The sequence below is a fragment of the Gouania willdenowi genome, chromosome 15 (genome assembly GCF_900634775.1).
Source record: "Gouania willdenowi chromosome 15, fGouWil2.1, whole genome shotgun sequence".
NCBI classification, from domain to species: Eukaryota; Metazoa; Chordata; class Actinopteri; order Blenniiformes; family Gobiesocidae; genus Gouania; species Gouania willdenowi.
Genome location: NC_041058.1, coordinates 12,253,570 through 12,268,132, shown reverse-complemented (window position 1 = coordinate 12,268,132; position 14,563 = coordinate 12,253,570). Strand labels below are relative to the sequence as shown.

General features: G+C 36.7%; 1 protein-coding gene across 2 annotated transcripts in view; it reads right to left on the bottom strand.

Annotated features, from left to right (window-relative positions):
- LOC114477116 (cGMP-dependent protein kinase 1) overlaps window positions 1-14,563 on the bottom strand; it is a 127,103-nt gene that overhangs the window by 31,583 nt on the left and 80,957 nt on the right. For both annotated transcript variants that reach the window (XM_028469225.1, XM_028469224.1), the window contains exons 4-5: window positions 11,221-11,326; window positions 2,345-2,408 (exon numbers count right to left, since the gene is read on the bottom strand). In XM_028469225.1, coding sequence (XP_028325026.1) covers window positions 2,345-2,408; window positions 11,221-11,326 — 170 coding nt within the window. The remainder of the gene's footprint in view (window positions 1-2,344; window positions 2,409-11,220; window positions 11,327-14,563) is intronic.

Here is a 14,563-nt window from a genome sequence, read left to right as displayed (position 1 = left end):
AACATTACTATGATGACTATAAGTCATCCTGAGGCACATTGGTTCGGTGGGGGCGCTTGCAATTGTATTTTATAGTAGCCTACTAGTTCATCTATTTCTATCCTGGTGTGCTATTTTCAGGAATTCTTTTAAGCTCTGTCACAGACTCACTGAGCGTACGTTTCCACTGATCAAAGATCAATCATTGACGAAAATCAATCAGTCATTGCTGCTTATTTTTAGTTTGTCAAAAAATCTAGGGAAACCAGAGAGTAACTAAAAGCAAATATCACGCTACACAAATGCACTGCCTAATTATTGCAGCAGGTAAAATGGGATTTGACCTTTAACAAGAAAAATGTTTGTTGCCATTTCATGTACTTCTATGATTCATGTGCGGAAAGATCAATATCGTGATTAAACAATAACTGATTTGACATTAAATGTGTTGGCTAAAGTCTATAATTACAATGATTAACTCAGACAGACCTGCAACGTATAATTATGGAAAATTGCTGTTAGAGGTGTGACAAAACAACTCAATGTTTATCAAAAAAAAAAAAAAAATAATAATTGTTTCTTAAAATGTGGGATTAAATCAGGATGGGATTTAAAACCCGGTGCATCAGCAGAATTCCTCAACATTATTAAATTGTAAAAAGCAGATGCATTGATTTAAAAGGGGAATATTTTTGTTTAGTGAACAACCTGTCAGGTGTTACAGCTATTTAGGCATAAGGTTACATGGGTCAGGCCAACGATGTTTGTAAGGGTAATTGTAAAATACTGTATTTAGCAAGGAAGGATAACTTTTAGGATATGATTCTGTTTTACTAAATTCCGTAGGGTAGTTACAGCTAGTATAATACAGGTAATAATATAAATAAACCACAACCCCCAACCACCCCACCCCAAATATATAAATAAACTAGTACTGAAAACTTGACTTAACGGTACACTTTGTTTATCCTCAATAAAGTGGCCTACATGTTTGGGTAATGATTGAACCCATTAAATTAGTATTTGTTCTAAAGGAATAAGTTAGTCTGTATTTTACCCTTTTTTATTTTTATTTTAAACAACTGCTTTTAACGCCTGAAATATGCAGTGTGCTGAATTTTCATCTTGGCCTTGCAAATACCTTGGCACTCAGCTTTGAAACAAAATTACATTTTAAAATTACTTTTATTTTTTTGTAAAACGTGGACTGTTTTGTAATTAAATATTTACATGTTTCTGAGCTGTTATTCAAATCACTTTCATCCTCTTCTTCTTTTTTATATGAAGTATTTCTTAAGTAAATCAATTTGGAATAAAGGTTCTCACTTCCAAACTGGGGTAATCTGTCAATTGTTAAGATGGCTGAATGTATAAATACCATGTGTGTCCAAATATTTGTAATTATGCTAAATTGTTTAAATCTTAATTTCTTACAATGGGGTGCTCTACCCTGGCCCACACCGAACAATGTATGCTTAATATGGAATATGTCATTTCTACCTAATTAATCACATTGACGATGTTGACCTGACACATCAACATTTTTATGTTTTAGGTGGAAATGCTTTCCGCAATCTTATTATGTCCAGCCATCAAGTTATTGTTTGAATAAATCTGAACAAATAAAAGCTACACTCAATTCTTAGGTTGAAGTAACAAACTGCTTGGTTGTTTTTTTTTTGTACTTGTGAGGAATGAGAATGGTTTTCAGACTTTACTACACTTAGTATTTAACGCTCTGGCATAAATTTGTTCCTCAGAATGAGCAGCAAATCATTGAAGTGTGCAAACATAAGAACCATTTAAATGCTATTTTCTTCAGGCAACTGCCAGCTGTTTATGTTTATATGTATTTTTGAGAAAAGTATGAATAAATGAAAGTAAAAGCAAGTGTGTTGATCAATAAAATATTACATTTCTTTCACCGTGAAATACCGAAGCTTAAAAAACACAGAAAAGAAGATCATATAAATATATATAGCGATAAAAGGTGCTTTAAATGACAGATTATAATGATATAGGATCCAAATGAAAACAGGCATCAGCTCTTAACAAAACCATTACCATATACCTGAGCTTTCATAGGTAGTTTGACCTCCTTTTTATATGCTGGAATAGCTTGTGGAAGCTTTCATACGTGGACCATGTAGCCATACATCACAACGCAACTGACAAGAAACCCCAGTAAGATATTTCCTTGATCCTTGTCCGCTTGAACTTTTTGTTGTGTGCTTTTATTCTTTCCTTTCTGTTTGCTGAGGGAAGCGGAGGAATGGAAATGTAAACTGTAAACTGCAGCTGTCAGTGATTGAGTTGCACTTTAGTGTCTTTGTGCTGCAGATGTCATGAGCAATAAGGCACTTACCTCCTCTAGAACATCAGCGAGTTTGCTCAGAATATCTTCCTGGAGGCCGTGGAAGGAGGGGACGCTGCAGGAAGAGGACAGGAAAGAGTTTTTTAGACTGTACGAGAAGTAAAATGGTACATACCTATACATTTTAAGATTATTTGTGACGCTCATGTAGGTGAGACTGCGTTTTTTTTTTACTGGACTAGTACAGTACCCGTTGGAAGTATGCATTTATGTGGGAGCATAAGTGGAGTGGTCAAATATGTGTACATACTCTGTCTCTGTCGTGTTATAAAGGGGTATAATTGCCGGTGCAAAATGTGGGTGCAATTTTCCTGGTTTAATTCTATGGGACATGTGCATTGTTGTTGTTTTTTTACTCACTTTTATATTTTTTTGTTTGGTGTATTTTTCTGTGACGTATGTTTTTTGGAGTCATTATGTGCATTTGTGAATCTTTGTTGAGTTTTTGTGCATTTTTTGTATAATTATTGTTTTTGTTGCCTTCGCAGTGTGAGTTTTTGTGTAAATATTTAGTTTTGTGATGCTCAGGTAGGTAAAACTGCTTTCTTTATTTATTGGATATGCAAACAAATGAATGAGGCACATGGCTGGGCTGATGTTATGTACAAATCCCAAAAGAAGATGATATAAAAAAAGCATCAGAAAAAAATGGCTCAGTTGAAACTAAAAGTGAATGTGAACATAAAGATGAGGACTAGAGAGATTACACAGATGAAACAAAGAACCAAAGGGGTTTGCCAGTGAGTCAAACACAAACCCATAGAGAAACTGAGACGCCTGGTGATGGAAATGCTGAAGCATGGCATTGCTGCCTTTGCCCCGGGCACAGGACAGCTTGCAGGCACTCTTTCAAACACCAATTCAGTGTGATTTCAAAGAGTGCTTGAAGATAATGGGATACCATCTGTCCGGACATGTGATTTGAACCACAAGTGGACTTTTTATTGGTTAAGGATCATAGAAAAAAATGAAAGATCTATCAGAGGAGTATATGGGAGGAAAATAGAGCATATTCAAAGCCAAGTGGAATCAGAGATCTTGGAGTCATTTAAATGTTTCATGACTGATATGAAAAAGGGATACTGGATATGAATGAATTTTCCAATGCCTGTGGGTGTGTTTTTTGTGTAATTTACATTCATTCATTTTTCAATACCCCCCTAGTCCTTTACAGCAGTAGTTTTCAACCTTTTCAGCCCAGGACCCCCCACTGTACATGAAGGTGGTTGAACACAGACATGAAGGGGAAATAAAGGGGAGAACTTTTTGGGGCCGATCTGTAAAGTCAGCAAAATGATTCTCCATTGTTCTATGAATCTGTGATAACCACATGTATTTATTTATTTAAATAATATCCACCGTTATCTAGGAGGTTTGATATTATTTGCACCAAGTATATATTCATCTTAAAAATGGAAGTCTTTGTTTTAATCTGAATCAAAATGGGTTGAAAATGAACAAAAAATGGTGGAAAAGGTGGTGAAATGGGATTTTAAAAACCACAGAAATTGGTAAAAAGTTGCCAAAAACCGAGACAAAAAGTGTTACAAAAGGGTTAAAATTGTCAATATTGTCTTAAAAAGTGGCAGAAATTGATTGGGGGAGGGGGGTTGTGGCAATGTATTTTAAAAAGTTGGAACAGCTATTTAAACTGGCAAATAATGGGCATGACGAATCGTGAATGTGGTTAAATTGTCAAAAGTAAGCATGAAAAATGGTGAAAAGAGCTTAAAAGTAACAAAAATAGGTCAACGTATGAGACATTAGGAGGAAAAAGTGGTGAAAAGGGTTTATTAAAAAAATGTGCATAAAAAGCAGTGAAATTTGAGGGAGAAGTGGAAGAAATGGGAGTAATGTAGCAAAAAAATGCATTAAAAGGAGCAAAAAACTTGACAAGAAAAAGTGATTAAGATATGGCAAGTTTGGTTTAGTTGCAGAAAAATGGTAAAAAAAAAAAGGCAAAAATTATCTCTATCACTCCAGTCCTAAGGCCTTCTAGAGACTTCATACGTGCAGACTTTAGGGGAGAAACCAGCCTACCAGGAGAAAACTCAACCTTGAATCCTGCTCATCTAATTTTATCTTACTTGGTTTAATAATTAATCTATTCTCCCAATATAACATTATATGATAAACAAATGAAATATCAGCAATCTATCTTCATTTTGTGGAAAATTAAGATGCAAAGGACTTTACTAATCTGAATATTCTGATGTCTTTGAATCGCACTATATTTACCAAAAAAGTTACACACATTAATGGGATAAACATACCTATTCCCACGACCGTTTAAAGTGGCCATATTCAGACCAGTGGTCACACGGGAAAAACAGAAATGCCAGCAGCAAATCCTATAATCAATAATTTTCTATAGTAAGTGGCTTACATGGTGTATTGCATTACAGCAAGGGAAAATAAATATTTCAACAACAGCTGGGAAAAAATGTGCACTGCGCCGTCAGATCCTTGGTTTAAAAATACTGGCGTGACATAATGTTTGTGCTGTTGCTTCCTGGCAGCATGATTAAGCACAATGTGCTTCTTATCAAGCTTACTATATAAAACTGGCCTAATATTTATCAAGGAGGAAAGAAAACAACCCATGTTAATGAACAAAGTCTTATCACTCTGTGTCATCTCCACGGCCCACACACACACACACACACACACACACACACACTGACCCTGCTTTCAGAGCCAGTAGACTGGGTAAAAAGAAATCCGGTGCTCAGTTACTATTACCCAGGGCTTTGTTGCTGTGCTAATCTGTCACTGTGTGACCCTTTTTCTATGTATAACATTATGTTTGAACACTTTTAGCAGTAACGCTTTGGTTCTTAACCAAAACAGCCATATTCATCAAAGTCATAGGCACACATTATTATTCATTACACTAAAAGGTCAGACTTATTACTCTTTTAATGTGTAAAAATACAGATACGTCACCTTTATGCACATGTTACTGCTATCAATACACTATAGTGCTGGTAGAGGGATGACATTACAGTGAGGCTGATATCCGAAGTTTCTGAGAAATCTATGTTTACGTATGATTCTTTTGAAATGCGGAAAAAAACCTAACTAGTCTTTTACTATGTTCTACTGCCAGTGGTCGTTCATTTACATTAATGTATAGAAGTCCCTCCTACGTCCTACAGACCCCTATACAAATGGAAATGATCGCCTAGTGCATTCAACCAATAGCCTTCAACTTCCTGTTTTTGAGACTGTCAATCAAAGTGAATGCGGAACTGTGCACGGAAACAACAACAAACAGGTAAATATGATTTTGGCTCTTACCTGACCCATAGACCTATATCAATGCAACCTTATTATGTTCCGCGATGCGCGTGTAGAAAAGTAGAGGCGTGGCTTCTGGTAGATTGGCAGAGGCAGTGGGAGGAAGTGAGGCTGTTTAGGGCGGGACATCGAGACGTTTTTCAGAAACTCCAGTTAGCAGCTTTAAGGTAAGTGAGTGGAGAACAATTGTTTATAATTGTTTTCTGTAGACCCTTTGATTGTTTGTAAACATTGTGATGCATTTTTTTGGGCGGGGCTTAGTCTGGAGGAAAAATCACAATTGTCTTCATTTTTTCTGAGCACGAGTGTTGGCTGGAAGCCTATAAAACTTTAATTTACGTCCACTATTGTTATTCCTTCTATTCTTGCACCAAAACAAAAAAGCTGTAACATTACTAGTCTCCACAGTCTTTAGCCAGTGGCGCTTCCTGTTTTTGGTATGCTTGTTTTTGATGCACTATATCTCAGATTGTGCAGCATGGTTATGATTTTCAGCAGTAAAAAGCCAAAAAAAAAAAAAAAAAAACAGGGTAAAGGTAAAGCACGTCAGTGACCAGCTCACTCACTTCTCTCTGGCACATCACAGCCTGTTGTCCTATCAGGCAGCGCTCAGGGAAAACTTAGCTTAATCATGTGCCCTAAACATGCAAAAACCTTGTTTTTCAGGTGAGTTTCTTTAAACTTTTACACACTCCTGGCCCTATTCACAAACTGTAGAATCCACTACCAACAGAACTCAATACAATATCAAATTTCATCAAATTATCTCCAGATAAATTCAAACAAAACAGAAACTCTGATCATCGCTCCTGATAAAAAGATCCCACTGATTAAAAACTGGGCTCATCTGTGAAAACCAGCTTCAGAAACCTTGGGGTTGTGTTTGATCAAGCAATGTCCTTAAGTGACTAAAACTGTTTTTACCACCTGACAAATATCTCTAAAGTGAGGCATTTGTTAACAAAATCAGATCTCAAACTGGTCATACACGCGTCTATATCATCACGCATTGATTATTGTAATTCTGTTTTCACTTGTTTTAATAAGTCGACCCTAAACAGACTCCAGATCGTCCAGAATGCTGCTGCCAGACTTTTAACTGGTGCTCCCAGAACATCCCACAATATCCCCATTCTTTTTACTCTGCACTGGCTTCCAGTTAAGTTTTGAACAGACTATAAAATCTTAGTTCTTACTTTCCAAGCGTTACATGGTCAGGCCCCTTAAAATATCTCAGACTTGTTGTGCACCTACACTACAGGGCACAGTCTTCTGTCTTCAGGTCAGAATCTCCTAAAGATCCCGAAAACTAAATGTAAAACCCGAGGAGACCTGACGCTCCAGGCTGTGGCCCCCAGACTCTGGAATAACCTGCACCAGTCTCTCAGGGAGCTCAACTGTGTGGACACTTTTAAAAAACTGTTGAAGACTTTGCTTTTCAAAAAAGCTTTTAGTTAACTGGATTTTAATTTTGTATTATCCTTTTATGATGTTACTCCTATGATGCATATGCACCCATGTTTTATTATTCTATTATGATGTTGTACTTGTATATATTTCTCCACAGCTATGTACAGCACTTTGTGATTTTATCTGCTTAAAGCGCTTTATAAATAAATTACTTACTGACTTACTAGATTTTAAAACGTTCGCCTGTAGACTTAAGTCTCAGCTGGAAGAAAATTGAAATCGTACGCATTTGTAAATAGCTGTGTGTATGTGAATGTTTTTATAATCTTTGTATTGTGGGTTGGTAAGCTTTATTGTTTTGACTGTAGTGTAGAAAGGCCCAATCAGGGACAGGAGTTGTAAATTAGCACCAGCTACTGTACATACTGTACGTGCATCACATCAGCTGCAAACTTTTGTAACCATGTTGAATTGCATCGTCTCTGCCAAATAAATAAATAAATAAAATATGAGCAGTTTTTTTCATGTTTAAAGAGTTTTTTTTACCTTTACTAGCGCTGCTGTCAGTCGGCTCTCGATCACAGGTGTGAATTTGATTGGAAACACTCCGAGTCACAGTAAAACAAACGCTCTAGAATTTGCTTGCCTGATCTGCTTTAGACTCTTTTGTGTCCAAACGAAGCGGTCCGAGGCAGGGAACATGACATGGAGTAACCATGAACGTAAACATGTTGCAAAATAGCAGAGATTGTAGAATGTGATGTGATAACTTAAGGGAAAAAAATTGAACTTTTATGTAAAAATGTTTACTTGTATAAAAAATTTCATGTCACAAATGATGGGGGAAAAATGTGAACCTGTAGTTTTAGAATTTAAACCTAAAGAAAATATTTACAAATGCGTGATGTGAATGTGAAATAATGCTAAGGCAAATACATGCAAACTCCATAGATCACTAAAATTCCATGGCATATTTGTATGACAGGTAAGTGATTGCCAATCCATGTTAGCTCTGCTTCAGAGGGCAGAAGGTTGTAAAATAACAATATTGTATGTTGAACTGTGAAAGCCAGTAGAAACAGGAAAGCTGACAGCATCACAGCAGAAAAATAAACCTGACACAGAAAAAAGAAAGAGGTCAGGACATTGGAGTGAAAGAACAACCTTCTTCTCACAGAGGATGAATGATGCCCTGTGGTGAGGAACTCTGAAGGGCCAATATTTGGAACAGTTCTCTTTTGATGACATTTTGTTAGGAGTTGTTTTATTGTGTCTGCAAGAACAGCTACTGAGTGCACATATAGGTCAGGGTCAAACACCATGCTGCTGCTTATCTAGTAACTGAGTTCAACATTTGAAATACAGCCTTTCTAAGCACTCCCGCTGCAGTGGAATTTGTGTATAAATCCTTAATTGTCCTCCATCCAAAACCCATGAAAAGAACTACACTACATTGTAAAAGTCAGGAAGGGAATTAATTGAAAGGCACATGTGGGTGTATTTATAATTGATTTCAAAAGAACAAATTTGGCTCCCACAAGCAAAAGATACAATAATGATCTGCAGGCTGTGAATAAATAAATGTTCATTTTAATCATTCTCCCCCTTTAGACCACCCATTGAAAAGCTAAACACTCTGCCTGAGCCAAAAACAAGCACTACCAAGGTCTATCAAATATTTACTTTCCTTTTAAAATGTTATGCAAACGGTTACTGAGAGGCTAAATCTGCCCAGTTGGTCCTGATACAGTATATACACCAGATAAAGAAGCCGCAATTGCTCGCTGTCTTTATTTATGCCAACATGGGCCTGAAATAGCCTCCATCTTGACATTAATGATGAATTAAAATGTACGACGGAAATCCATCTTTGAGATCTAAGGACCTCTGACAACACAGCAAGGAATCAGAAGGTTTTGCTGTCCTTACATAACAACTGTATTCTGCTCTGACTTCAAAAGCCTGTTCATGAACAGCTTCTCTTTCAATTATGGTATTCTTTTATAGTTTTTCCATATTCTTTGACACATACAATAGATTTGGATGATTGCTTCCAAACAAATGTAACATTGACAACAGAAAATACCTATAATCAAAATGCAGTATTTCTTTAAACAATGGTGCTTTGCTGGCATTTAAAGTAACTAACATGAAACAAATTACTGTGAAAAGCATGGCCTTCTATTGCATTTGATGGAAATGCCCAATCACTGCATCACTTTGCCTGCCCTCTGTCAAAGAGTGAGAGTTTGGTCATGATCCCAGCGGTTAAGAGTATTTTATTTCACAAGAAAGACAAACCAAAAGAACAGATCCATGTGTGCATTTGACTTAAGAACTGGAACATTTTTAAATTCTAAAATAAAATAAAATCAACAAAGCAAGGCTCAGTGGCCCATGCATTAGATTGCAATTCAAATCCCGCTCTATCTCAGCCATTGTTGTTGTGTCCTTGGGCAAGGCACTTTACCCACATTGCCTGGCATGAATTGTGCATGAATGTTGGTGGTGGTCAGAGGGGGCAATGGTGTGAACTGGAAGCCAGCTTCAGTCAATAGGCCCCAGGTCAGCTGTGGCTACAGTGTATCTTACCACTACTGGTATGATTGGTGTGAATGAATAATGTTTTCTGTAAAGAGCTTTGAGAATTACATAAATCCAAGCCATTATTATTATTATTATTATTATTATAAAGATGCTTACCCCAGTCAAAAACTGTATCCACCACAATATAACTTTGTGAGCCTGGAAAGCCACAAGATTTTTGAATTTGGTGCAATTTTTTAATTTTTTTTCCATTAACATAAAATAGTACTGATCATTTCTAAGAAACAAGCACTTTATTCCCAAGCTTGGGAGCAGCAGAGTTTGTTTATGAGGTGTGTGTGACGTTCTGTGTGATTGCTCTGTAATTTGAGGTCAGTGCAAGTTGTGTTGTTTTATTTTTGCTCTTGGATAAAGATCTGCATGATGGTTGTGTGTATTTGTTCAAGTAACAAAGACTGGTTAATGTAGGTCACTTTGTCCATGTCTTTGATATGTTTAACTCTTAAGTCTGACAAATAGCACCAAGCAGTCCAACCTAGTCCTCCTGTAGTACAAGTGATCGTGTAGTTCCAAGTTAAAGGAGGTAATGCAGTTTTTTTTAGTTACATTACTGTAATAAAATCATGAGGAGGCTATTTAAAATGTTGATCTGAACAAATCGTGTGCTTTCCAATCTCCTTAAAACATTTTCATGGTTTAATATCTCCTTCCACTGCGTCAAGTGAGAAAATGTCCCTCTCTGTTTTCACTTATTCTAACATTATGTTGTTTTGTCAAAACTCAGGGAGGCACATGACATGCAGCTGCAGAAGGAGTTCTTGTACCTAGTTGTACTTGAGTGAACACACCTCATCAGAACAACATTTATCTCTTCTCACACAAATTTATTATAATGTAGATGTTGGTTATTTTTTTTGTTTTATGCTGATGTATCAAAAAATAATAATATATTTGTGAAGTATATCTGTAGGTCTTTAAAACCAACAATACTTTCAGGGTGCTAAAGTTGGTAAAACACCAAGAATAAAACTGCATTTATGTAACCTCATGTTCCAACTAACGACTAACCTATAATAATGATAATGCTATACAAATATATAATTTAGTAGTGGGGTAATGGAGTGGAAAAGTGATATGTTCTTGATAATTGACTTAATGAGAACCAAAGAATGGCAGTAAAATGGAAAAAGTTGAAAAGGGATCGTGACTGATTCTGTAATTGGGTCTCATGCATTTTGATGATCATTTTGATGATTATTGGCGGCTCTTTTGATGCGTTTCTCTTTTATTCTATATTTCAAGCAGGTCGAAAAGGAGCCTGTAGACCTTTCAAGTGACAATAGGATTTTCCATATGCGGTTAAGTCCAAGGATCCTTCTACAGAGAAGGTCAATAAAAGAAAAAGGCATCTATCTCTAGGTAATCTGCGTCACACTTAAACTCATGCATAGCATTTAGTGATTAAGTGTTAAAATAAAGTGAAATATCTTTTACAAAGTCCTTCATTTCTTCATATAATCACTTTGCTAATTAATTTGCTGCATGGCAGATCAAAGACCCATTGAGTCCACGCGTCTGTCACTGTTAAAGGGTTTGTCTTGGATCCTCACCTTTTCAGAAACTCCATATACTCTGTGTGCTTGATTAGACCCGTCCTCATCATGATCGTCTGAAAACACTGTCGGTCAATGGCCCACAGCTTCACGTTTGTTAGCGCTGAAAAAGAAAAATGCACAGAAACGCAGTGAGGAAGGAAAGATTTGTTTTTCTACCCTCAAGCAATCTGAATAACTAAACACTACATATCACACTACATTTCTGCAGTGTGCGTGCACAATGTAGACTTGGTGATTATATCTCTTGTCGAAAAGGGCAGAGGAATCAAAGCTGTCTCACTGCATGAGGCGAAGTGTGATTACATTTGAGAAAAACCTCTAATGAAGTCACTGCAAACCCTTCGGCTTAAGACACCGTCGTGAAAATATGTTTTCTAGATAATGTTTTTTATATCTTTCGACAAGTCGTGAAGAGAGAAAACAGAAGGTTTTCTTGACAACGACTTTTTACTCAGCAGTTGGGATACATTATGGTGCTTTCTAATAAGTATAAAAATTGTATTTCAGCAGTTGATGAAGTAACTTAAAGGTCTGAGTGAGTTTCTTTCAGGTTTCTGCTTTAGTGAAGGCAATCTAAAGCTGCTATTCTCCATCCGACCATCCACCCATCCATCCAGTTGCCAACCCAGGGTCGCGGGGGTCTGCTGGTGTCTATCTCCAGCTGTCATAAAGCACTACACACAGCCTGGACAGGTTTCCAGACCCCTGCTATTCTCATTAAAGTGAACCTCAATCATTGGGTTTCTTGTGAAGTCATCACATCTCCATCTCTAAAAAATAACACTCTAATTTAGTGTATAATTTTATATTTTCTGCCAACCTAAAATTGTAATTTTTGTTATCAATCAAACTACAATGACTTTAACGTTAGTACAAAAAGTAATTTATTTCCATTAAACCATGGTATTAAGTCTGAAACTGAGAGGTGTCTTAATGGTTATGAAAGGAGACTTGTAGCCAGTGGGTCATTGGTTTGAACCCCAATGTGGGTTATTGCTATGGGTCCTTGAGCAAGGCCCTTAACCTAACTGCTCCTCGGTGCTGCAGCATCAAGGGGTGTCGACAGAAAATGAGGAAGAAGATAGTGTCAGGTTAGAAATCTGTTTTTTTCATTGGTTTCCATACAAGTGAGTAACCACAATGTAAATAGGCCATCATATTACAGTGGGCAAACCCAGATAATTATATATACAGTACAACATTAGAGGAGGAGGAGATTTTGGTGTGCATTGTAAATCAATAAGTATATGTTAGTTTGAAATACAAATGAACTGTTTCATATTGTTGTGAAATTACAACGGGTTAAAAAGTGAAGTCACCCACCAGCTCCAATCATTGATCTACAGTCACACGTTACAATTCTTACTCAATTTGGATAAAGTACGCAAAACGGGAAAGGCACCAGGTAGGCGGTTGTGGTTACTTATGAAAAAAGAGCCACTGTATTGCCTTGCATATAGCATAAGTAAGGCTAAAGTACATACAATGCTTTGAGGTCACACATTTCTCTGAGTCTGCATATTTTAAACATCTAATATCACTTCCCATTAAGAGCAATCAAAGTTGAGGTTACAAAGATATGCAAATCTTCAAAAACACAAGCAGCAACCCAGATATCCTGTTATACAATTTACTGGAACACTTACAGATTATTAGTTCTCCCTGATTTTAATCTGTACTCTCTCTGAGGCACAAACAGGAAGTAGATAGAGGGGAAAATGGCTGTTTGGAAAGGATCTGAGTTGTTATCAGTATCTTGGATTTTACCTACTTAATATAGTTTAGTGCAGATAACCATGGTTTATCAGGGAAAATGTTCAGTAACAGTTGCTTTTTCGTTTGTAACTTTATGTATAAAAGGTTATTCTGTCATGATTTTCTTAAAAATAACCTCCAGGTCTGACATTAGTCAGAGTGGGGCATGTCTTATACTGTTATCCAATGTTTCCAGGACTCCTTCAGAATGATGTTTTGACAATCATTTTTGAACTGTTTTGAACTGTAAAAGCAGTGAATAAACTTGTGAAGGAGGCCTTGGTTGAGCATGTTTTACCTCAACAGTTCTTTGCCGAGCAGAGCACTCAATAGAATGCAGGCTTTATGAGTCGCAAAAGACCTTTTACTGTCACCAAAATAACATTTGCTTCTTACTCTCACTCACTTTTTTTTGTTAAGAACCCCCCCCCCTGTAAAAAAAAAAAAAAAAAAAAATTACATCATACTTCAAACCTTATCATGCTTTATATGATTATTAGCCAAACGTAACTCTCACAACTGTTAACTGCTTCAAGACCGTTTTTTTTTCGACTTCAGTGCTTCAATTGTCCGTGAACCAACTGTGGAGAATAAAGCGAGGGCAAGATGGAGAAAATTCTCAAGGTGACCCACCCAGAAATACTCAGAAACCCCCAGGGGGCCCTCTGGCCTCGGGAATGTGTGGCAATATTGGGTAAAAAAAAAAGGAAAAACAACATTGTAGATAACAGTCTACTTGGTAATTTGTCTCAGTTATTCAAACACATCCCTTCCCTGAGACACTCCAAGATGTTTTTTTTTTTTACAAAAGTCTGGATTTGTTGATAGAAGTGTGGTTGAATCGATTATAACAATATTTTTCACTTGTCAACAGTAACAGAAAAACACAACAGCAGCTGAAGGGGAACTGGTGTGACATTTCAGGAAAAGCATTTCTACAGACAAATCCTCCCAGGTGTAATTTCACATACTAAATGTGACGTGAACAAGGCACAGCTGGCACCGCAGTCTATTGGTATATTAATTCAGAGAAAGGTGAGACTGCTGTTTGTAAATGGCACACTTGTCTTGCAACAGTCCCTCGGTGCTCGCTTAATGCATGGCACCAGTATTTCCATAGGATTTGTTTCTTCAGGCCAAAATTTCAGCAGCTGCTGTATAAAATTGGGCCACCCCCACCCCCCACCCCCCACGAGAGATACTCTCATTACACACTTACCCTGTTTTACTCCGAAACTCTGACTGAAATGATCAAAATATGACCTTAAAAAAAACACAATGTAGTAGGATAAAGCTTAAACATGCAGACAAACAATAAACATACTATTCCGCAGAATTTAATATACTACTTTTAGTCTGTAAATGTGTGTGTTTTTTTTTTTTTTTTTCCTGTTTATTGTTACATTTACTTATTTGCTACTACAACAAGCACATTTGCATTTTTAGTATTTTTGTGTGTGTATGTGTGTTGTGGATTGTTACTTACACCAAGGTAGAAATGTTTTCACTTGAGTTTATTTATTTGTCTGTTTTTCTGTTAGCAGTGTAATGTCAAAGTACTTTATTTGTATTTTAACCAAAT